The following is a 22,677-nucleotide window of genomic DNA, read 5'->3' as shown; positions in this document are numbered from 1 at the left end:
ACAGCAGGTTCACAGTTGGGCTGTTGATGCCCTCAATGAGATGAACTTCACTTTTTCAGGAAGGGCGTGTGTATGTGTGTGTCTGGGGGGAAAACAATTTTTAAAAAACTAGTAAAAGTTTTCACTTTAATGGAAGCAGTAATCCCTGGATGAATTACTTTGGGAGATTCATTCTGAACACATTGGGACAATGCTCAAAACCTACCTCCCACGGTTTGGAAAGTTATCAAACTTCCAATTAATCTTTAAAAATTCGTGATTATTTAAAAACAAATCAAGAGAACCCTTATCTTTTTGAGATATGGACTGAAATATTTATGGCTGAAATGATCCCTGGGGTTTGCCTGAAAATACTGCAGCAGGAAGTGGGATGTGGGCGAGGATACAGGTAGAGCAAGGGGGGCCGGGGGTTGCTGGCTGTAGAGACTGAGTGACACAGACATCGAGGCTCATGATATTACCCCACCTACTCTGCTGTTTTAAATTTTGCAAAGAGATAAAAAAAAATGCACAGGCAAAAAAAAAAAAAAATTAAACAAAATTCCTCTTCATGTTCTTCTAGGAGATACAATAGGTAACACATCCCTTTGCAAAGGTCAGAGACACCAGAGCAAGGAAAATCCCTAAACACCTACTTCTCTGTGGCTTCTAACTGAACCGTCTTCCGACCGCCTCATTTTAAAAGTCTTTAAATCTTTCTTTACAAGAAGTCCTTACAGCCAAGGCCCAGAGGCCCCGGGGGCACTTACGTGGCTGCAATGACCACCTCCTCGGTGGTGACGGGCTGGGTGTGGGATCGGTCCTGCAGACGCCGCAGCCTCTGCTCTACGGCTGCATTCCTGGGGCGGCGCTTCGGAACGTTCTTCTCGTCAAATGACTTTTCCATCTCCTAAGAGTGGAAACAGCGTGGATCCTCATCAGCTGGGGGAAAGGGAGCTGGGGCAGCAGAATGTCACGACTCTGCGCCCCTGCAGGACCTAGAGGAGGGGCGCCCCGAGAGGCAGCGTCGGCGCCAGCGGTGCACACAGCAGGCACACGGGAGGGGAGGAGCGCGGGTGGGCCCCGGGCCGGCGCAGGCAGCAGGCTGGCCGTGGGGCCGCCCACAGGGGCGACGGCTTCTGCGCCAGCCCTTCGGCACATCTTACCCTGAAGAGCAGCCTCTTCGCGGCAACGCTCAGCCTGGCTCGCTCATCGACCTTCTCCTCATCTGTAAAAGGTCACAGGTGAAAACTGGATGTCATTAGAAAATGGAGGGAAAGTCTGTGCAAAGTCTCCCAGGGCTGACCTGGGAATCCTCTGAACATAAGAATTCTGAGATATACTAAAAATGACAATAGGCAGTATTTTCCCCTTGGTGGGGGAGGCTATTCTTCTGCTTCTGAAAAGGTACTAGTTCCCACTGCAATTAACCAAACGGAGCCCCTGTCTGGGCCATAATTTTCTACCATAATATTTGACTTAAGTATAGATATTATGGAATTAAGAAGAGATTTTATGGAAGGCACTTCTCTTCTTTATTGTTAAATAGTAACAAGAAAGCAACAAGACAAATCTGCTTCTTTGATTCAAATCAGTTGTTTTAATACGGTTCACGTCACAGATCTCTCTCTTGGAACTAAGGGAAAGTTCGTGTGAAAATCTCAACTAGGCTTTATTATATTCATAGGAAGAAAACCTGCCAGAAAGAAAGCAGTATGTTCCATCATCTCATTCTTTCCAGAAGCAAAAAATCTTATTATCTAAATCTAATCTGGGTGAGATGATAAAGAAGAAAAAGACAGATACTTGCCCTCGGCAGCTGGCATTTCTGAATTTGAAGTTGACCTAGGAAAGACATTAGCAAAAAAATAATAACTAACAATTAGCTGGTGGGAGTGGAAGATCCAAGGATCAAATTAAAAGTGAAAATAAAAATGCAATTAAAGTCTCTTAAAGAATATCCTCCTGGTAGCAATTCTAGCTGTGGACACGCGTGGACAGCTATTGCAGACACTGTGGGGTATGTGTGCACACAGCCCGGCTAGGTGTTTCACCTTGTGGACACAAACCAGGACGAGGTACGACTTATTAAAGACGACTGATAATCACCCCTTGGACAAACCCTTTCATTTCTCTGCATTAGCATACGATAAGATTAAAAACTCACAGACAACACGCAGGTAGACATTTATAAACCGAATATTAAATCCCTTAGTTATTTTCACCGTAAAATCTGGTGGACGGTCCATTTGGATTCTAACTTAACAAGGGCATAAAAATGTTAAACCCTTAAATGAATAAAACCCTTAAATGAATAACGTTTCTCACTTCTTACCATTTGAACGCAACTGAAAACTACGTGGTGATACTGTCGTCATGGTCAACATTCTTTAAAGATACATTTACACGAGCCAAATAAATACTCCGTAGAGCTTAGATGGGAGAATTATGGGGTCATCACATCCCACTGAAATAGTATCAGGACCATCCCTGGGGTAGAAATTCCCACAGGATTTCTTCTAAGTTCCTAGACCAGGGCACTTGACAGACACATGCCTACCTATCTGATTCCTTTCGTTCTGCTGAGGTTATGGGTTGAGTTCTAAATCTCTCAGAAGTCTTTCTACTTTCACCAGGAGAAAAATAGCGTCTTGGTTTCCGGGACCCTCTCTCCCGTTCCACGCTGGTAGGCAAGCCAGCGCCTTCGCTTGACCCCTCGACCCGTGAATGGCTTTTAGAGTCGTGGGGAGAAGGTAGACAGAAGGGAGACGGGGAGACAGACAGAGGGAAGAAAGCACAGGTTTATGCATCTCGGTGAGTCAAGGCACGAACACCGCCAAATCCCACCGCATGCCTCTACCATGCACGTCGGGAGATGGAACATTCCGAGACCCGACACTCTAGAGCTCCCCGTTAGTAGGCGAAAGCAGACTGGTAGTCCTGGAGCCATGTCCTGGATGATCTGCCCTGCACACACTTGTGAGCTAAGCTAGTAAGACTCAAGGCGGGACACCACACAAGTCGAGAAGTGAATTAAGTCTGCCAAGGACGTGCAAGTGACACATCGGGGGGGCGCGTGGACATCACCTACAGCTCGGGTCTCTTGCTGGCCCTGGCTGACTGCAGGAACACACTGCGGAGCTGGGCGACGGAGACCTTCGTGTCCAGCAGGCCCACTTCCGCCTCAGCCTTGGAAGTCTGCGGCTCCAGGTCTCGCCTGGAAGCCGGGGCCTTGGCCTGCGGAGCCGGCAGCTGAGGCGGGCCCGCGTAGTCAGACAGCGAGCGGGTGAGGGCCCTGCGCTTCCTCGCGGCCTCCACCTCCTTCTTGTGGCCTTGGGACACAGACTCGCTCTGAACATACACGACCATCTCGCTTCGGCCCATCCTCTCCGTGTGCTGCTGAGCTGCAGGTGGGCGGGCCAGGCTTTCTGGTTCCTTCTGAGCTTCCGAGGTGACCGTGCTAGTAGCGGGCTTACCCAAGTCCTGGGTTCCAGAGGGGTCTTCCTGGCTTCTCCCAGGCCCACGATCCTCCAGAGCCAAAAGCGTCTTCCTGCTTTTCTCCAGAGCTTCAGAGAAGAGCGCGTCGGCCTCTGCTTTTGATTCACAGATATGGAGAACCGGGGTATCTCTTCTCTCAGCTTCTAGAACCTTCGAGGGGGGAGGCTTTGTGACAGTCTGGCTGGCTGACCCCACCCAGCTGTACTCGGATGCGCTTTCTGGGGTGTCCGAGGCCGCCGGCGTGATGGCGTGACTGGCATCTGCCGGCTGGACGTAGCCGTGGATGGGCCGTCGTGCAGAGCTGGCCGCCTTGCCCGAGACCCTAGCGAAGGCTGAGTTCTCTGACTGAAAGGCCAGGTGATGGCCTGGCGCTGGCTGCTGTCTCCTCTGAGTTAAGGGCTCAGGGGCAAGTTCAGGGCTGCTGCGAGTACTCTCCTCTCTCACCAGTTTTTCTCTAACTTTAACTCTTTAAGAAAGAAAAAGGATTTAAGTGCGGTAACTGCTTAAGGGGAAGAGAGCACGTGTGTGCAGATCAGGGATGCCCAGGGAATGGAAAAGCATCTTGGGGGGGGCGGGGGCGGGTGGAGTCAGTGTCAGAAACCCACTATTGTTCGCCAGAGGAAGGCGTCTGAGTTGAGTTTCCAAATGCCAAACTCACCCTTCCTTCTGTAAAGCTAGGAGGGGTCAGATGCTATTCTGGGAGAGGATGGATGCCTTCCAACTAGATGAATACTCAGAAGCCACAGAACGATTCATTACTAGGCACCACGGGTATGCACCAGGGCACGCTGAGGCTGGGCTATGGACTGGTACGCGTTCCACACGGACAGGCCCAGTATAAGGACTGGGCCAGGGGCAGTTTCCAGCATCTACAAGCCCACAGACCGTAGGTACTTTCATCGTCTCCTGCTCGACCTGTTTACCGCTCAAAATTATATTTACATTCAGAAAAGCTTGGTGCTTGCTGGTCTGAGGTCTAAGAAAATTTTATTTGTGGTAGTTTTGCATTTATTGAAGATCCGTTGTGTGCAGACCTCCGGTATGGACGTTAGACTAATTCCTAATTTCAGTAGTTAGCTCTCCACTCGTCTGTTCTAAGCTTTTTGTGGTACCTTAGCTAAATCCCTTTGCCCTAGCATCTATTCCCTCTTGTAAGTTAAAGCACAAATTGTAGGCATTTATATGTATTGAAAGTGATATTTCTGTGAGTCCCTTCTATTTTTGTGTATGAATATGATTAATAAAAGTTGTAGATTCCCACTGAAAAAAAATTTCATTGTCTCCTGTAAATGTCAGAGCATTCGTGATTATTATTATTTTTTATTGGGCTCAAGATATATCAGACGATTACCTCTTTTCAAGCACTTAACAGTCACAAACTTTTTCATGCCATGCAGACTACATTCAATCATTCAGAAAACGTGTGACCCGTTAAGACACCATGACATCTAGCAATTTGAGCACTAAGAAGAACGTTAGAAAAAAAAGATATTTGTTGAAAGAATTAATGCGCTGAACATTTTCTCCCCTCTGGAATTGCCATTAGGCCTTCAGTTAAAAACTAATCTAAAAAGGGAGGGCTCTTGTTGTTTCTAGAGCTATTTAAACATCTGAGAGCAAAACTGAAATCCATTTCAAAAGCTACCAACCTTTTCTTATGACTGTAGCCAAGAGCTCTGGCTGTGGGTCCCAGGAGACCTCTTTTCAAAGCCTGACTCAGCCAGTTCCAGCTGTATGGTCTCAGGTAACCTACCTGCCCCAGCTGCTTTACCTTTTAAATGGAAATAATGTGATGTCTGCAAAGTACGTGGTTTAGTGCTTAGCAAAGAGTAAATGTCCAATAGTGCAAACTAGTTCTTGTTTTTACTTTTTAAAAAATACCACATAGTGAGGAAGAAGAAACCATTCAGACTGCTTAGGAATGGATTACTTCCTGGGGATAATCTTTAAAAAATAAAGAAATGCTTTTGAAGTGGGAAAAGTGATTTCTTGGGGAATGTAAAACCTTTATTTACTTAAGATTAGTCAGCAAAAATAATTGCTTCTGATATTTATTTTTTGGAAGGGACTATTTCCTTAAATGACAAAGGCACCCTGCTAAATTTGATATAAACGCCTACATGTTTTTCAACATAAGATGCAGGATATCTATCTATATTTCATTTAAAAAAAATCAAAGACACATAAAAGGCAGTTACTATGAACAATTCAGAGGGGGAAAGAAAGCATTCTGGGTTGTTATTTTTCCCAGAGACTAGCCAGTGCTGGAGGTTTTCATATTTATAAGCTTTGTTAATCAAAAGGCGGCTGAAATGTGGTTCAAGTTCTCCTGCGGAATGTGTCCTTCTCATCAGAGACAATCTGAATGTTGTCCTCGGCCAAGAACAAAGTGACTGTTAGAAACTCAATATATGGGTGTTTTGTCCTCCCAATGACTTACTCATTCTAACTCCTTCTGCCTCTCCCTGCCCCCAACCTTAAAAATGAAACGAGAGAGGGTTTTGTCTGCTTTGAAAACCACATGCCCTAAATGTAGCTGTGCAAATAAACAAATGGTTGAGGGACAGGCAACGTGGAAAGAAGGAGGCTGGATGGGTAGGACGGGGCAGGGGCAGCTGTTGACAAGATAGGACACTAGTTGGTTAGCCTGACTCAGGGGAGCAGCCCAGAGATGCTGGTTATATCCTCACTACTGCCCCTTCCTGGCAGCACGTGAGTGTGAGAAAGGAGAAAAGCCAGAGGTGTAGCCAGAAGATTTTCCAAAAGAGAAGCTAAGGGAAATACTATTGACATTAGCAGGGATTAGGGCAGTAGAAAGAGAAAAGCAAATGATTGGAAAGTAATTTCCAGCAGCCCCTTTTGAACACATGACTTTCAAAAGCCCTGCCACCAAAAAGAGGGCAAAGGAGAGTTAGTTTCGGTGATGTGCGGGACATAAGCCAGCTGGACCAGAGATGCAGTCACTAAACACAAGCCGAGAGCTCGGGAGATACCTGGAAGGCCAGTTGATAAGTGAAGGTGTGTCCCCTTCGGAATCTTTCTGGAGAAACCACTCATGTTTGGGTTTCCCGGTACTATTGTGTACAAAAAACAAAACTTCAGGTAATGTCTATGAAAATGTCGACATATACACAGACTTAATTATTATAACTTAAAACTCTCAAGGCTGATTTTTCTTAAGTAAAGAATAATCCTGGCTTTTGAAAATGTCTAAGCACGTTTTGCCATGGGGTTTCTATTCAGTTCATGGAATTTCTAGGACGTTTGGTTCACTACTGAAATCAAGAGATCAAATAAATATATCTGAAGCCACCAAATAAAGTGTTTTTTGGGTCATTTAAAAGTATTAGGAGTCACACTCTGCCCACAAATACCAGACAATTCTCTTGTAAGAAGTTGGATTAAAAATATCAATTAATTTATCATCTATAATTGTGTTAAGGTACACTGGTAAGGTAAATAGCGAAATATAAAAATAGTGTCCATGCAAAACAATACATATCAAATAAAGGTAATAAATAAAAAGAAATTCAATAAGTTCATATCTTTAATTGCTATTCTATATTTTCCTTTTATATTTGTCATTGAACAATGCAGCCAATGTAACAAATACTAATGCAAGTTACCAAATACTAATGTAAGTCCATCTGATAAATGTCTATTGAGTTCCAACTATGTACAAAGCACTGAGCTGGGCTCTGAGAAGTAGCAAAGGTGAATCAGTATCATGCCAGCCATTAAAAAACTTACACCATGCTAGGCAGGATAAAATAGGATTTATACATTCACTCCTCAACGCACAATCAAATATGATGCAAGCTTGAATGTGACAAAGTAATAACGCCAGGCTGAAGATATCTTACCAAAAAATCAAAGGCAAGGAAAACCTTGGGGTCATTATGTAAAGCAAGACACAGGAGGAATACTCAAACCACTGACCTGTACCCTCTTACAATGTAAAAAGAAAGCATGGAAATTCTACATGCTAGTTAAAATGTTTACCAGCTCAAAACCTTACCAACCTACCTGTAAGAGTCCTTCAAGACCAGGCTGGAAACACATTTCAGATCAAAAGTAATTTCCAAAAGAATAGAGTAGTAATTAAAATAAAATTCTCTTAATTTTCTAAAATCATTTAAATTTGGGTTTTGGTTTGAGCTCACAGGCAAGAACCTGTCGATCATCACTACCGTGCATTTTGCTGCGACCACTGAAATCTGTCACAATTAGGTGTGGACGTCTGTTCCCCAGTCTTGCTACACCCAAAGCAATTACCCCTCCACCCCTGCCCGTCTCCAGTATTATAGCCATTTAGCCCGTGGTAAATAAAAAAAGTCAGATGTATGGGAAGCCATCTTATTTCCAACAATAAAGGGTCTAATTTCTCGATATTTATTTAAACATGGGAATAGTTTGGCATATCCTCTGTGGCCCGGAAAGGAGGCAACTGATGTTGGCTCAGGATACAGAGGAAGAAGAGAGAGGGATGGATGCCTGCTTTGGAAAATCATCAGTTAGTAACTCATATGACTACATCCCAGAGTCATTATAAGGCTCAAATGCTTTTTGTACGATAGAATGCTTTGCAAACTGTGACATACGCTATACAACTTTCTGAATATAACCTTCATTAATCAGAATAAACCTTGGTCAGTATTGCCCTAAAAAATTATCAGGTCACTTATGAGACCAATAAGTTCTCAGGATGTAATGTACAACGTGGTAAATATAATTAACACTGCTGTATTTTATATACGAAAGTTGTTAAGAGTAAATCCTAAGAGCACTCCATGCACAGATGAAGGCATAATAATAGCAGGTGAGTGTTTTAAAATGTGAAAAAAAAAAAAAAGAGATCACATCTGGAGAGCGGCAATGAAGCCATGGGTTCTTTTCTCTTTGTTGTTTAAATCTCGCGTGGATGCTGTTATTTTGTGTCTCTTAACATTATGCTTAACTATTTTTCAATAATTAACGCTCGGTTAAAAAGTTAACAGTGGGAAGGATTAGTGTCATACAAACATAATGAGCTGAATATATGACACTACCAGCCTATGTATGAGAGCTAAGTGAGGTCCTTACAAAGTCAAGAATCGATGTAGGTGGACAGAGGCACAGCGGTGACGAAACTTCTTCTCTCTGGACGGGGGTAATGCTTACACATTTCCCCAGTTCACCAGCCTGTGTCCTTAAAATACTACGTGCAGTTTGATGTAAATTATACCTCAGTTTAAAAATATATCACTGTTGGGACATGGAGAACAGACTTGTGGTTGCCAAGGCGGGGTGGGGAGGAAGGAGTGGGAGTGTGGGATGAGCAGATGCAAACTAGTATACATAGGATGGATAAACAACAAGGTCCTACTGTACAGCACAGGGAACTGTATTCAATATCCTGTGATAAACCATCATGGAAAAGAGGATGAAAAAGAATGTATATATATGTTTAACTGAATCCCTTTGCTATACAGCAGAAATTAACACAACACTGTAAATCAACTCTACCTCAAAAAAATTTTTTAAAATATCTCACTGTCAGATTATAGAGTGAAGCTTTCTTGAGTAATCAAAAGGTAGAAAGAGTCTTCTTGGCGCAGAAGCAAGATAAACATGTGAGATAACCAATTTCTTCCAGGCTCCCTCGGGGCTAATCTCAGTGCTAAACGCCAAATGCTGCAATCTCGGCCAAGAAAGGGTGAAAGGACAGAGGGCTGGAGGGAAGGGTTGAGTCTGCAGCAGGGGCTGGAGTGGCCTTCTGAGGGGGATCAAGTTTCCTGTTCCCAGATCCATTTGGGTTTCCACATCTCCTGCTTGGCTTCTAATGAAGTAACCAAGCAAAGTAATGCAGGGAGTCAACTGCCTTGGTCAGAGACCAGCCTAGAATCAGCCTTTTGGGGCTGGAGACCGCGTTGACAAGGCCCCCAACGCAGCCAGCGGCTCTTTGGCTCACGTATCACGATCCCCACTCACAGCTGAACGGTATTTATGTGGACTCAAGACCACATACAAGGATTCTACGCCCAGACAAAGTGGAAAGAGCCTGGTAGTACAAGCTCTATACTCCAAGTGTACTCCGCTGATTGGGGTCACTGGTCCACAGTTAGATGAAAGGCTTGGACCAGAATGTAAATGACCATCCCTGAGTCCGCTGTGCAGTTCAGTGACATCTTCTTCCCAGCACAACTTTCTTGAGGAAGGAAATGACCCAAGACTTACATTCCTTGCAAGTCCCTTATATGTTGTGGGCTGATAAACCACTTGCAGATTGGCTATTTCAGGTGGCACTGCTATTGTCTCTTGACACTTTATGAAGACATGGAAAACAGCAGAACATTCATTCAGAAATGACTGATGGAGCCCCTTGGTATGTGTTAGATGCTGGGAAGGAGATAGGAAAGTGACTGAGACATGATATCTACCCTTCCTGTAAGGCTTCTACTAAAGCAATGCTATCACTGAGATCATCCTTACCAATCTTACAGATTGGCTTAATATCAGATTCAAGGCGCCATGTTTGGGGGAATCCTGACAAAATCGTGTACATCCTTTTCTGGGTGTGTCAGCTTTGTTGTAGGATGTTGGGCATTTAAATGTCCCTCTTCCTGAGACATGAGGTGCAGCTGAAGCTGCATTTGTGAGACACCTCATTTGGTTCCTGAGCTCTTTCTCTCCTTTCCCCCTTTTGGCAGAATCATCATCAACCAGAAGCCAGACTGGTAACACTAGGGCTCCCTGTACCAATTCAAGCTTCAGCTTTATAACCGTGCTGGGAAAAGGACAATCTGATAATGAGAACAGACTGCTTTGGGAATCTAAGCACCAGAGAATGTGTAAGAGACTCCCAAAACGACTCTGGTTTCTACTAAGACAGAGAGAAGGTTATACAAACTTGGAGAGGTCAAGAAAGCAGGCAGATGGGGAGGGGGACTCTCTGAACGTGCTCTCATTGGTTGACAGCCCGAGGAGAATGAGATCCCCAGATGGGATCTGAGCACTGCAGAGCACAGGTGGACCAGGGCTACCTGTGCTATTGACAGTTCATGTTCATTAACGTCCCCTAAGATTGGACTAGCCATTTTGGCAGTCACATAAAGAACGTACTGTCAACTAAAACTTCTAGGTCTGTTTCCCATGAACCGCTATTAAATCAGGTTTCCCCAATCCTGAACTTGTACGCTGATTTTTTTTCCCCTTCTAAATACAGGACTCTCTTAAATTTCATCTTGTTAGTTTCCAGCCATCGTTCCAGGTACATGTGCTCTCCTGCCTCCATGCTCCTGTTCTCTCTTCCATCTCTCTCTCTCACCCTCCCTCTAATCTCTTCTCTCTCCATCCCTCCCTCTCCCTTCTCTCTCTTTTTTTCTATCAGCAAATTTATCTACACAGTCCCTCCTCCAGAAATCTGACCACCCTATCGTTGGCATCTCCCAGATCATCTAATGAAATGCCAAACAGGACCAAGTTAAGGACAAAGCCCAACTTGGAACCAGAGACTTCGTCACCTCATGCCTGGGTAACCGTGACCACCTCTTTAGTGACCTCCCTGATTGGAATCAATTCTCCTTCAGACCAATTCCCCACACTCCTCCAGAGCTATCTTTCTAAAGTACATCATCAAGCATACTTGTTTTAAAATCCTTCAGACACTTCCCGCTGTACTGTCCACAAGGAGAAGGCCAAATGCCTTGTCGTTAGATGCTCCATGGTTGGTCCCCACCTGGCTCTCCTGCTTCATCCCGTCCCCCTCCTTCTAGGTCACCTGAAGCAGCCTCCCCTCCACGTCTAGCAAACTCACCACATCCTTAAGGACTTGGTTCAACTATGACCGCTTCTCCAAGGGAGAAGGTTGAATACCTCATCTTGGTATTCCCATGGCACCCAACCTTGAGCTCTATAACCTTATCTACCTCACTGTGTTGTAGTTATCTCCCACACTTAAAAAAAAATGACATGCCCACCCAGGAGCACGGTGCCTGGCACAAGATAGTTTTCTTAAACTACTTCAGAGCTGAAATTAACCCATAAATCAAGACCTCTGAGGTCTGGGTGGATGGACAGATATCTACTGAGTTTGAGTCTCCCCAGACTATATGTTTTCATTTTGTTTATGAGGATGAGGCTTTTAAATACCTTATGTAAATCCACATAAAATGGTTTCTATAATATCCCTGATCTTCTTTCCTAAAGTTTCTAACCTTCAAAGGGCAAAACCAGCAAACCCTCTTTTCCACTATGATGGAAAATAGAACTGACATTAATAACAAGAGCAGCGTGTCATGGAAAGAACTCTGATGGATTCGGAGACCTTGAATGACCGGATCATGGACTCAGCTATATGGTCTTAATCCAGTTCCTTAAGTTCTTTAATCTTCAGGGTTTTTTTCATGTATAAAATAGATTTTTAAACTAAATAATCTCCCGGGTTACTTCCGGTTCTAAGAGTTTAAACTTCTTTAACATAGAATATCTATTTTGTGGGGTCCTGGGGTGAGCCAGCTCTCCATAGGGCAGAGGTTACCTCTCGGGAGAGGGCTATAGGGTTACTGTGGATGAGATGGTGACCTTGAGTGTAACAGAACTTTTTAATGATGTGGCAACTGTCTGGCAGAGAATTGTATCACCAAGAAATAAGAATTCACCCAAAGTTGTCAAAGACAGGAGTTGCTCTGGGTTTGTATCCCTAAGTATACAATATGATGACATGCTTTAACTCCCAATAACCCCTAAGAGTTAACAGAAGAAAAAGTGCTTCCTGCCACCAAAATGAAGTCAAATCCAGCACAGTAAAATTAGTTTCACCCTGTGGGTGTCCAGCTCTAATTATATAACAGCTCCTAATTATAAAACACGATTCAGCTTAGGAAGAACAGTTATTAACTTCAGCATCTCATTAAAATTAAAAGTTTATTTGCTGAAAGTTGTTTGTTTGGAAAAACTGCTAATGATTTCTTTGTATTCATTAGCAGTGAATATGTATGCTAATATTCATGAATATTATGAATGTGCAAAGGCACAAGCACACGGGCAAAATTTTACATTTTAAAATCTGGCAGACTTTTGCGTTTTTAGGACATACCAGCTAGTATTTGGGGTGACACAGTCTTATTTCTTTCAATGGACAGAAATGGATACTTGCCAGTGAAAACAGAATAAAATGGAAAAAAATGGCAATGAGTTAACCATAAAAATAGCCCAAAGCTAGAAGAACAGGACAAGGATGGATGTTTGGGGATACAGGGACTGAAAGGTGAGAGCGATCCTGTGCTGATACAGAAACAGACACGTGAGAAGCACCCAGCGGTCTCTTTAGAGAGTAGATGCTCGGAGATCTCTGTTCTTATGACATTCTGCCCCGACGCAGAGTCTTTGTTAGGAACCCTCCTGCCCTGGGAGAGACAGGAGCTGACCCAGGAACACAGATGGTCCAGAGGCAGCTGCCTTCCTCAGCATCTCTCTAATTAACCAAAACAATGAGCTTCAGGCTCTGGAGATGGTTTTCAGATGCAAACCTCTCACTGGGAGATGCCCAAACAATCAGAAATAAAGGATAAAAAACTCTAATTCAAAAAGATACGTGCACCCCTAAAAGAATGAAATAATGCCATTTGCAGCAACGTGGATGGTCCGAGAAATTATCATACTAAGTGAAGTAAGTCAGAAAGAGAAAGACAAATATCATATGACATCACTTATATGTGGAATCTAAAATATGACACAAATGAACACATCTACAAAACAGAAATTGACCTACAGACATAGAGATCAGACTTGTGGTTGCCAAAGGGGAGGTGGGGAGGGAGAGGGACGGACTGGAATTTGTAATGAGCAGATGCAAACTATTAAGTATATGATGGATAAACAACAAGGTCCTACTGTATAGCACAGGGAACTATTTTCAATATCCTGTGATAAACCACAATGAAAAGAATATGCAAAAGAATATATACATATGTAACTGGCTAACTGAATATATGTATATGTATAACTGAATATATGTATAACTGAATGTATAACTTTCCTGTATAGCAGAAATTAACACAACTTTGTAAATCAACTAAATTTCCATAAAATTAAAAACAAAAGAAAACAAAACAAAATAAAAGTTTTTTGAATTAAAAAGAAAGAAAGAAAGAAAGACTGCAGCATAATCCCCCTTCCTTCCTAGTTGGCCAGAGTCTGCATGTCACAGTGTTGCAGAAACAGATCATTCTGGAGGATACCCTGGTCTATCTTCCTGGCCAATGCTCCAGTGCCAGGGAAGCCCAGTCTAAACCATCAATCGCCAGTGGTGGCTACCCCCGGTCAAATGTCAGCATCAGCTCTGCATGAAACCCCCATCATCATTTTCTGGCCAAGAATGATACAGTTTGTTACGTGGGAGAAGGTGTGATGGGGATCCCAGTAGAGTAATAAACAAACAAACAAACAAAAACAAGGGTTTTCCAGAGCAGGTCACTACTGGGAAATAAGGTGTGATTCTCTTCTTTCCAGTCATGTAGGGAAGTACAGACGCTCAGGAGAACAGCAGCTGTGGGACGCGGGGTAGTGAATGAGTCCCCACGCACAGAAGCAACCGAGATGGTACATCTTATTGCTTTTAATATTAAGAGATACACCAAGGAGCAAATTCAACAAGAGTTTTGAATTTAGGATTTCTAATGGAGCTCAGATTTTTAAAATTTTGAATAATAATTCATAGGCCCCCGATCCCTTTGAATTTTATTCTAAAATTCACAGTGGCTGAAGTAACAAAGAATGGTTCATATCAGTAACACCACCTCTTCAGAAAACATAGTTCCTGAAATCCCAGACTTAAAGGATTTGGCAGGATTTGGGGAATGGCGGTTGGGAGGTGTTTTATGCTCTATTACTGATATAATATAGCATATATATATATATACAGACACACCTATATATGATGTGGTATATATATATACTGCTCTGTTACTATGTACATTCTTAGTTCGCTACAGAACAATGTTTTCACCTGACTTCCTGGGAAACTAACAGGATTTCTGAACTGAAGACCCTGTGACTAACATACATACACATACATACATTAAAGTACACACATACACATACATATGCTCTTTATCATATAAACTGAACATTAAATAATTCTAAAATAAACTTACTACTCAGCTAAATATTGCCCTAGAGATTATTACTGAGCTTATAATGCTTAAAATCAGTATAGTACAGTGTGAGAACTAATGATTATTCTGTGTGTACATATATTTCTGCGTTAGCATATACGAGAATATACAAAAACTATGCATTCAATATCTGGCTCATATTTGAAGTTTAGGACACCACGGGCAGTCTTTTGATGTTATAATTCATGAGTGATGTATTCCTATTTAATTAATGAAACACAAAGAGCCCCTTTCTTGTGAGCACAAAATGAAATGATGGAATGGGAGTGACTTAATTCAGAGATGAATAGTTCCAAACCCTGGCAGAGCTAGGTGATGAGAGAGTAAAATACAGCAGGGAGAAAAATATTCCATTTCAGTGATAGGACAAATCCATGATTAAGTATGGTATTCAACTGTTTTGTTATTTGTAGATAATTTTTGTTGGTCATTCCTTAATCTTCTAAACTTCTCCGTCACATATTTCCAGGTCAGACACCATCTTATTTTCACTTATGGTTACTGGGTCGCCGAGGGCTCTTTGGTTACTGTTTTAGTTCACAAAGTATTTTTTGTCTTTCTTCTCCCCAAATGGAAGTAAGACAACAATGACCTTCTGACACCTGAATTACCTGGCTCTAGAGAAAGGACAACTAGTAGAATGTTAATCCATTTAAATCCGTCTTTAAAAGGTGAGTAGATAGAATCATTGCCAAATAAATCCCAATGCTATTTTAACAACATACCTGTCACACATTATTTTCCATCCTTTTTTAATGTAAATACATCTGAAGTATTTTCCTTATATGTATGGAATGATTTGTGTTTCTTTGCCTGTAAGTCATAGAATTGTATGCCTTGAGTGGCTTCAAAAAAAATAAGGCACGTGCTTCCTTGTGAACTCCTTTACAATTTCTCAATACTTTAAAGCCTTTCTTCCATGAAAGTAAGGCGCTGTCAGGCTAAGGCTTATGAAAATTTCCAGGTAACATGCCTCTTCAAATAATCTAGAAGGAGATGGGCTCTTAAGATTTTAAGTGATATATATTTTTGAATATTGAGATTTTAACTCACAGAGAACTATTAAGAATCCTGTCATTTTACCTGGAATACTCAACATGGTTTTAATTATTATTACAATTGCTTCAAAATCTCATCTACTATATGTGATCTAGACAGTTAACCTAGACACCATGATAATAAACAGTTTTCATGATATGGCAATCAGAAATTAGATTCCTCATTATTTTTTAACCCATGTAACCAAACTGCGACGTTAAGTTTGTCTGTCCTGCTCACACAGCCCATGAAGAGTTTGCTTTGATAGAGGGTAACTAATCCCAAAACACTGTTTCTACTACGAAAAGCAAATTTCCCAAACAACAGACTTACCTTTCAAAGTACGAGACAGTAGGGCCCTAAATTTCAAGCAGTTAAGTTCAAAGGCTGAACAAAGGCCCTCAAAATACAATCAGGATCCATACTATTGAATTCTCTTAGAAACTAATATCCCTAAATATTCTAGTATAGATGATCAAGCAAGTGGTGACAGGTCTTGAGGTCAATATACTTCAGTAACTAAAACAAGCTGCTTTAGATATATAACTGCCATATGAAGCCGACCATATTTACTGCTCTGTTCCAATGTGGAATAAACAGTAGTATTTTCCAACATCCTTTTTTTTTCCAGAATAAATTTGCCTTATCTTGGGTTCTCATCCTTCCTCAATTCACCTGCAAAGCTAGTGCTTGTTTGAACTGAAAAATACACGTCGGAGTCTGTCTAGACAACTACCCCAAACCGTTATGCAGGATGTTTAAGTAGACTGCATTTTAATTAGTCATCATACTTATTAGATTTAAATATCTAAACTGAACTTAAATTTAAATTTAGATATTTAAATTGAGAAAGAAACACATATCCTCTCTGGCATCTGACTTTTTGATTTTATTCCTTTTCTGATTTTCCATAGGTTGACCCTATGACACAGCGATTTCTCCTACTGGCTGATCTTTTCAATGAGGTGCTCGTATACCCAGCTGTTTTCTTAGCGTGCCAATATACTTATAAAACATATGTTACAGTTATATTCAGCGTATATTACAGTCACACTTCATACCCTAAACTGAGACCCAGTGGAAATTGGTTAGTGGTGTCCTTCCGCTTTGTGACTTTAAATGACTGCAACACAAACAATCGTCCCAAAGTCTTGGGTATGATCACAGAAAAACAAAGAAAAAGACAGTTGTTAAAGGCGAACGAGAAACACAGTAAGAAGAAAGGTCATGAGGAGGACCTTCAAGATGGCGGAGGAGTAAGACATGGCAATCACCTTCCTCCCCACAAATACTTCAAAAATACATCTACATGTGGAACAACTCCTACAGAACACCTACTGAACGCTGGCAGAAGACCTCACACTTCCCAAAAGGCAAGAAACTCCCCACGTACCTGGCCGTGTGGCTGATAGGGTCTTGGTGCTCCGGCCGGGTGTCAGGCCTGAGCCTCTGAGGTAGGAGAGCCGAGTTCAGGACACTGGACCACCAGAGACCTCCCAGCCCCACGTAATATCAATCGGCGAGAGCTCTCCTAGAGATCTCTGTCTCAACACTAAGACCCAGCTCCACTCAATGACCAGCAAGCTACAGTGCTGGACACCCCACGCCAAACAACTAGCAAGACAGGAACACAACCCCACCCATTAGCAGAGAGGCTGCCTAAACTCATAATAAGTTCAGAGACACCCCAAAACACACCACTGGAGGTGGTCCTGGCCACCATAAAGACAAGAGCCAGCCTCATCCACCAGAACACAGGCACCAGTCCCCTCCACCAGGAAGCCTACACAACCCACTGAACCAACCATACCCACTGGGGCAGACACCAAAAACAACGGGAACTACAAACCTGCAGCCTGAAAAAAGGAGACCCCAAACACAGTAAGTTAAGCAAAATAAGAAGACAGAGAAATACACAGCAGGTGAAGGAGCAAAGTAAAAACCCACCAGACCAAACAAATGAAGAGGAAATAGGCAGTCTACCTGAAAAAGAATTCAGGGTAATGATAGTAAAGATGATCCAAAATCTTGGAACTAGAATGGAGAAAATACAAGAAACGTTTAACAAGGACCTAAAAGAACTAAAGAGCAAACAAAGAATGATGAACAACACAATAAATGAAATTAAAAATTCTCTAGAAGGAATCAATAGCAGAATAACTGAGGCAGAAGAACAGATAAGTGACCTGGAAGATAAAATAGTGGAAATAACTACCACAGAGCAGAATAAAGAAAAAAGAATGAAAAGAATTGAGGACAGTCTCAGAGACCTCTGGGACAACATTAAACGCACCAACATTCGAATTATAGGGGTCCCAGAAGAAGAGAAAAAGAAAGGGACTGAAAAATATTTGAAGAGATTATAGTTGAAAACTTCCCTAATATGGGAAAGGAAATAGTCAATGAAGTCCAGGAAGCACAGAGAGTCCCATACAGGATAAACCCAAAGAGAAACACGCCAAGACACATAGTAATCAAACTATCAAAAATTAAAAACAAAGAAAAAATATTAAAAACAGCAAGGGAAAAGCAACAAATAACATATACGGGAATCCCCATAAGGTTAACAGCTGATCTTTCAGCAGAAACTCTGCAAGTCAGAAGGGAGTGGCAGGACATATTTAAAGTGATGAAAGGGAAAAACCTACAACCAAGATTACTCTACCCAGCAAGGATCTCATTCAGATTTGACGGAGAAATTAAAACTTTTACAGACAAGCAAAAGCTAAGAGAATTCAGCACCACCAAACCAGCTTTACAACAAATGCCAAAGGAACTTCTCTAGGCAGGAAACACAAGAGAAGGAAAAGACCTACAATAACACACCCAAAACAGTTAAGAAAGTGATAATAGGAACATACGACGTAGAGAATGGACTTGAGGACACGGGGAGGGGGAAGGGTAAGCTGGGACGAAGTGAGAGAGTGGCATGGACATATATACACTACCAAACGTAAAATAGATAGCTAGTGGGAAGCAGCCGCATAGCACAGGGAGATCAGCTCAGTGCTTTGTGACCACCTAGAGGGGTGGGATAGGGAGGGTGGGAGGGAGACGCAAGAGGGAGGGGATACGGGGATATATGTATGCATATAGCTGATTCACTTTGTTATACAGCAGCAACTAACACAACAATATAAAGCAATTATACTCCAATAAAGATGTTAAAAAAAAAAAAGGTTCCTGAAAGTGTGTCCCCATGACACCTGTTCAATTTATCCTTTTAAAAAAGAACATACCAAGAATTAAATAAATAAAAAAGACCATACCAAGAATTAAATAAATAAAAAAGACCAGGAAGCTTTCTGCTTCGGTAGAACCTGTGCTGAGACTGCAGAAATTAAAAAACCATAAATCGCATTATTTCTGCGGTGAGCCCAGCCTTCCGCAGAGCGCTGAGGGACCCCAGATCCCAGACACAGCAGTGGCAGAGGGGAGGCGGGTGTCCGCGGGTCAGCGCTTACCTGGCTCGAGCCTCGGCGGGGAGCGGCAGGTCACCTGTGGAGTGGCTCGGAGAGGCCGGCTGCCCAGGTGACGGGCCGGGCAGGCTGTGCGTTGGCTTTGGGGACCTTGGCACTTCACCGAGGGCGCAGTCTCGCCCGGAGAACGGGAAGGATGAGGAGCCCTCCCCCGCGGGGGGCAGGTCTTGGGCTGGCCCGGTGGCACTGGGCTCTTGACCTCGTCTTTGGTTTTCTACGTTGAGCAGCACCTCTGCGTCGGAAACACCATCGCGCCGGTGGAGGGAGTGGTCCTTGGACTCAGCCACGCAGCTCCTGACCCCCGGGACCTCGGTCCTGGAGTAGGAAGCGCCCGGATCTTTGCTGGACTCGGCAGATCGGTCACTTTTTCCTCCCCTTTTCTCAGCAGTCTCAGGGTCCTTCCTGGACTTGGTGTATCGAGATGGAGATTCGGCGTCGGCTTCTGGGTCCAGGGTGAGCCCATACTTTTCTGCCAGCTGCCGTCTCCTCTCTGCTTTGTACCTGGCGATCCTCTCGGCTTTGGACTCTAGGCTCTGGGTGTCCATGATGCTGGAACCGTAGGGAGAGTCACCATGGACGCCCGAGGATTCTGCGCAGTGTTTGGGTCGAGTCTGCTTTTCTAAGGAAGAATCCGAAGTTTCTTCCTCTTCATTTGATCGGCCTACAAGAAGATCACACACACAGATTTCAAGCAAATAATAAAATGTGGTTATTCTACTCTGTTCTGTACACAATACGCTCCGAGCGCCCAGGCTGTGAAGGTCCAAGTTCTCACTTACGTGTAGCTGCCTAAAATGATTTACCTGGGATGCTGAAGAAGTTTGAGGTCTGCAGTGAAATACATAAAGGCTGTGATGTTCTGTGGGCTGCAGGAGCTGCGTCAAGCACGGCCTCAGCTAAAGCTCAGTCCCGACAGGCCTCACTCTAGTTCAGGGCCTATTTCCCCTTATTTATTTACTTTTCTGCTTTTGAGTTTAATATTTCATGTGTGAGGCCAGAGGACGAGTTCAGACTCCTCTAGAAAAGATAACAGATATTTGAACTGCTGTTATTTGACGAGTGATGGATAGTGGTTTCGTGGGAAACCACACAGGATCTGATAGTAACCATAACAATAATGGCCCATGTCAACATCTGCCAGGTGTGGTTGTGTTTTTCGTTTTCTTTTTTTTTTTTTAACAGAAGTGGCTTTTTCCAATTATACTCTGCATGCTTGATGTAGAAAAGGTCTACAGTGAAAACATAGGAAGGTTCACCTCCAAATCACCAATAATCACTAACATATAATAATCAGTAATAAATAAATGGATAATTGCTAAACTTTTCTATATATTCTTTCTAGTCTTTTACATAAGTGATTTCTTCTTTTTTTTCTATATAAAATAACTCATATTTTATGTAACCTTAACGTCCTATATAAAACATTTTTCTAAGTTTGGAAATCGTATTTTGAAGACATCATTTTACTTTAAGGCTTCATAATATTTTACACTACAGGCATTCCAGAATCAATTTAACCATTCTCATATTTCTGGGCACTTAAGTTGACTCTAACTTTTAATCCATCTTATTTTCTGATTACTATTACAAAAGATAGTTGCATAAAAGTGGAATTGCTTTATCAGTAGGTACATCATTTAAAGACACGTGCTAGACTGTCAAATTAATTTCTGTAAAGCCTGAATCGATTTACACTGGAATCTGCAATGTATGCTCTCACTAACACCGAGTGTTAATTTTAAAAATCGCCTTTGAGAATATGAAAAAGAATGTATACATATGTATAACTGAATCACTTTGCTGTACAGCAGAAATTAACACAACATTGTAAATCAACTATACTTCAATCAAAAAATTTAGGAAAGAAAGCACATATGTAATATATAAAACTATACATGAGACTATCAAATAATCACATAATAATTTATTATCTATCTGTATCTGTTGTACTTCATCTTTATATCTCTATTTTGGATTTATATAAATAGTTCCACATTTTTAAAAATGTTTATCATGATGTCATGTTTCTCCAAAAAAATTTTTTTTAATTAAATTAAAAATTGCCTTTGATTACTAGAAAAAGAGGATGCGTGCATTTTTCAATTATTTAGTAGCCATTTGTATCATTATCTTTTTCTTCTCTGGAATATCTGGTCAAGCTTATTGCTCTATATTCTTTTGATTCACAGTGTCATTTTTATTGGTTTGTGTAAAATTTTACAGGAATATGGGCTCTTTATCTTCTTCATGGATATTTTCAAACTTCCTTTATTTTTTGTGAAGTCAAAGACTGTCTTTGAAGCACAGATGTTAATTATTATGTAGTCAAGTCAACTGACCTGGTCATGGTGATTTCTACAGCTGTTCCAGTGTTTTGAAAGTCCTTTTCCATTCAGCTGGAACTAAATATTCACCTTTGTTTTCCTGTTTTTAATTATTCTCTTAAAATTAATCATGTGATTAATTGGACCTTATTTCTGTGTTGGGTAGGAAGTGAAGACGGGACATAGTCCCTCCCCACTGCTATCCCATGTTTCCCGTTACTGGTTTATTAAATAATTCTTCCTTTTCTCACTAACGTGATGCTTCAACGATCATATAATACATGGATTAACATTTTATATACACTAGGGTTTATTTCTGGCCATATATCTTGGTGCTCTGTCTATTCTTGCTTCTTCACGTATGTAAAAAAGAATCTTAGTTCTCTAGTTTTCTGACCACAGAAAACCAGAAACTGTAGAGACAGGCAAACTCATCACATCATGAAGGGAGACCAGCATCTCTCTCTGAGGAAGGAACCAGAAAACCCTGGATATAAGAGCAGCAGCACAGAGCCGCAGAGCCAGGGACGGGGAGGGCAGGAAGGGCAGCCCCGCGTGTGTCACCCTCTCCCAAGGTCACGCGGACTATCTGATGCTACACCAACGTCTGGGTAACCAAGGAAAACCTAAGTCATGTTTGACATGCTGTTTAATATGAAATAAATACACAATGCATTTAAAATTGCACCTATTAAAATAATTTAAATAGGATGTTTGCTGCATAAACACATAGAATAAGAGCCCCAGGCATTCGAGGTCCAGCTTTGCTCTTCCACGCTCCCTGCCGAGAGCAACGCTGTCCTGTGCTGGGCATCTGGGCATTCTACTTAAACCTATTGTAAGAGATGCCTGTCTTACTCAGCCCTTTCCCAAACAAACCTGAGGGTCCCTGACAGCTGGGGCCCTGAGAGGATGGAGAGAGAGACACAGTTCCTGCCCTGGGATGGTCTGGGGTGGGGGGTGGAGGTGTGGGAGACAAATGACGGGTCATCAATTACCCAACTGGGGGGTCATTTCTCACTGCTGTGACACTGGAGGACCACACCTGGGAGGCGTGGGAGAGCTGACACAGGTGTTGCTGCTGGTTTGAACAAACACATAGATTTTAATACACATTACATCTATACACAATTCACTCTCTTGGAATATCTCATTTTCCAGGAGTGCTGGATAGAAAAGGCTGATGACGGGCCACCGGGCCAC

The 22,677-nt window shown here is 42.3% G+C and overlaps 1 protein-coding gene across 17 annotated transcripts in view; it reads right to left on the bottom strand.

The window, feature by feature from the left end:
• Nucleotides 1-22,677, bottom strand: part of SVIL (supervillin) — a 241,499-nt gene that overhangs the window by 63,754 nt on the left and 155,068 nt on the right. For 14 of the 17 annotated variants that reach the window (XM_059909480.1, XM_059909472.1, XM_059909447.1 and 11 more), the window contains 7 exons: nucleotides 19,136-19,811; nucleotides 6,471-6,551; nucleotides 3,071-3,943; nucleotides 2,540-2,710; nucleotides 1,790-1,824; nucleotides 1,146-1,207; nucleotides 750-889 (listed from right to left, as the gene is read on the bottom strand). In XM_059909480.1, the coding sequence (XP_059765463.1) occupies nucleotides 750-889; nucleotides 1,146-1,207; nucleotides 1,790-1,824; nucleotides 2,540-2,710; nucleotides 3,071-3,943; nucleotides 6,471-6,551; nucleotides 19,136-19,811 (2,038 nt within the window). The remainder of the gene's footprint in view (nucleotides 1-749; nucleotides 890-1,145; nucleotides 1,208-1,789; nucleotides 1,825-2,539; nucleotides 2,711-3,070; nucleotides 3,944-6,470; nucleotides 6,552-19,135; nucleotides 19,812-22,677) is intronic. The other 3 variants (XM_059909511.1, XM_059909531.1, XM_059909520.1) reach the window with 1 other exon arrangement.

This window comes from Balaenoptera ricei, chromosome 2 (assembly GCF_028023285.1).
Source record: "Balaenoptera ricei isolate mBalRic1 chromosome 2, mBalRic1.hap2, whole genome shotgun sequence".
Classification (NCBI taxonomy): Eukaryota; Metazoa; Chordata; class Mammalia; order Artiodactyla; family Balaenopteridae; genus Balaenoptera; species Balaenoptera ricei.
This window is presented reverse-complemented; position numbering and strand designations above follow the sequence as displayed.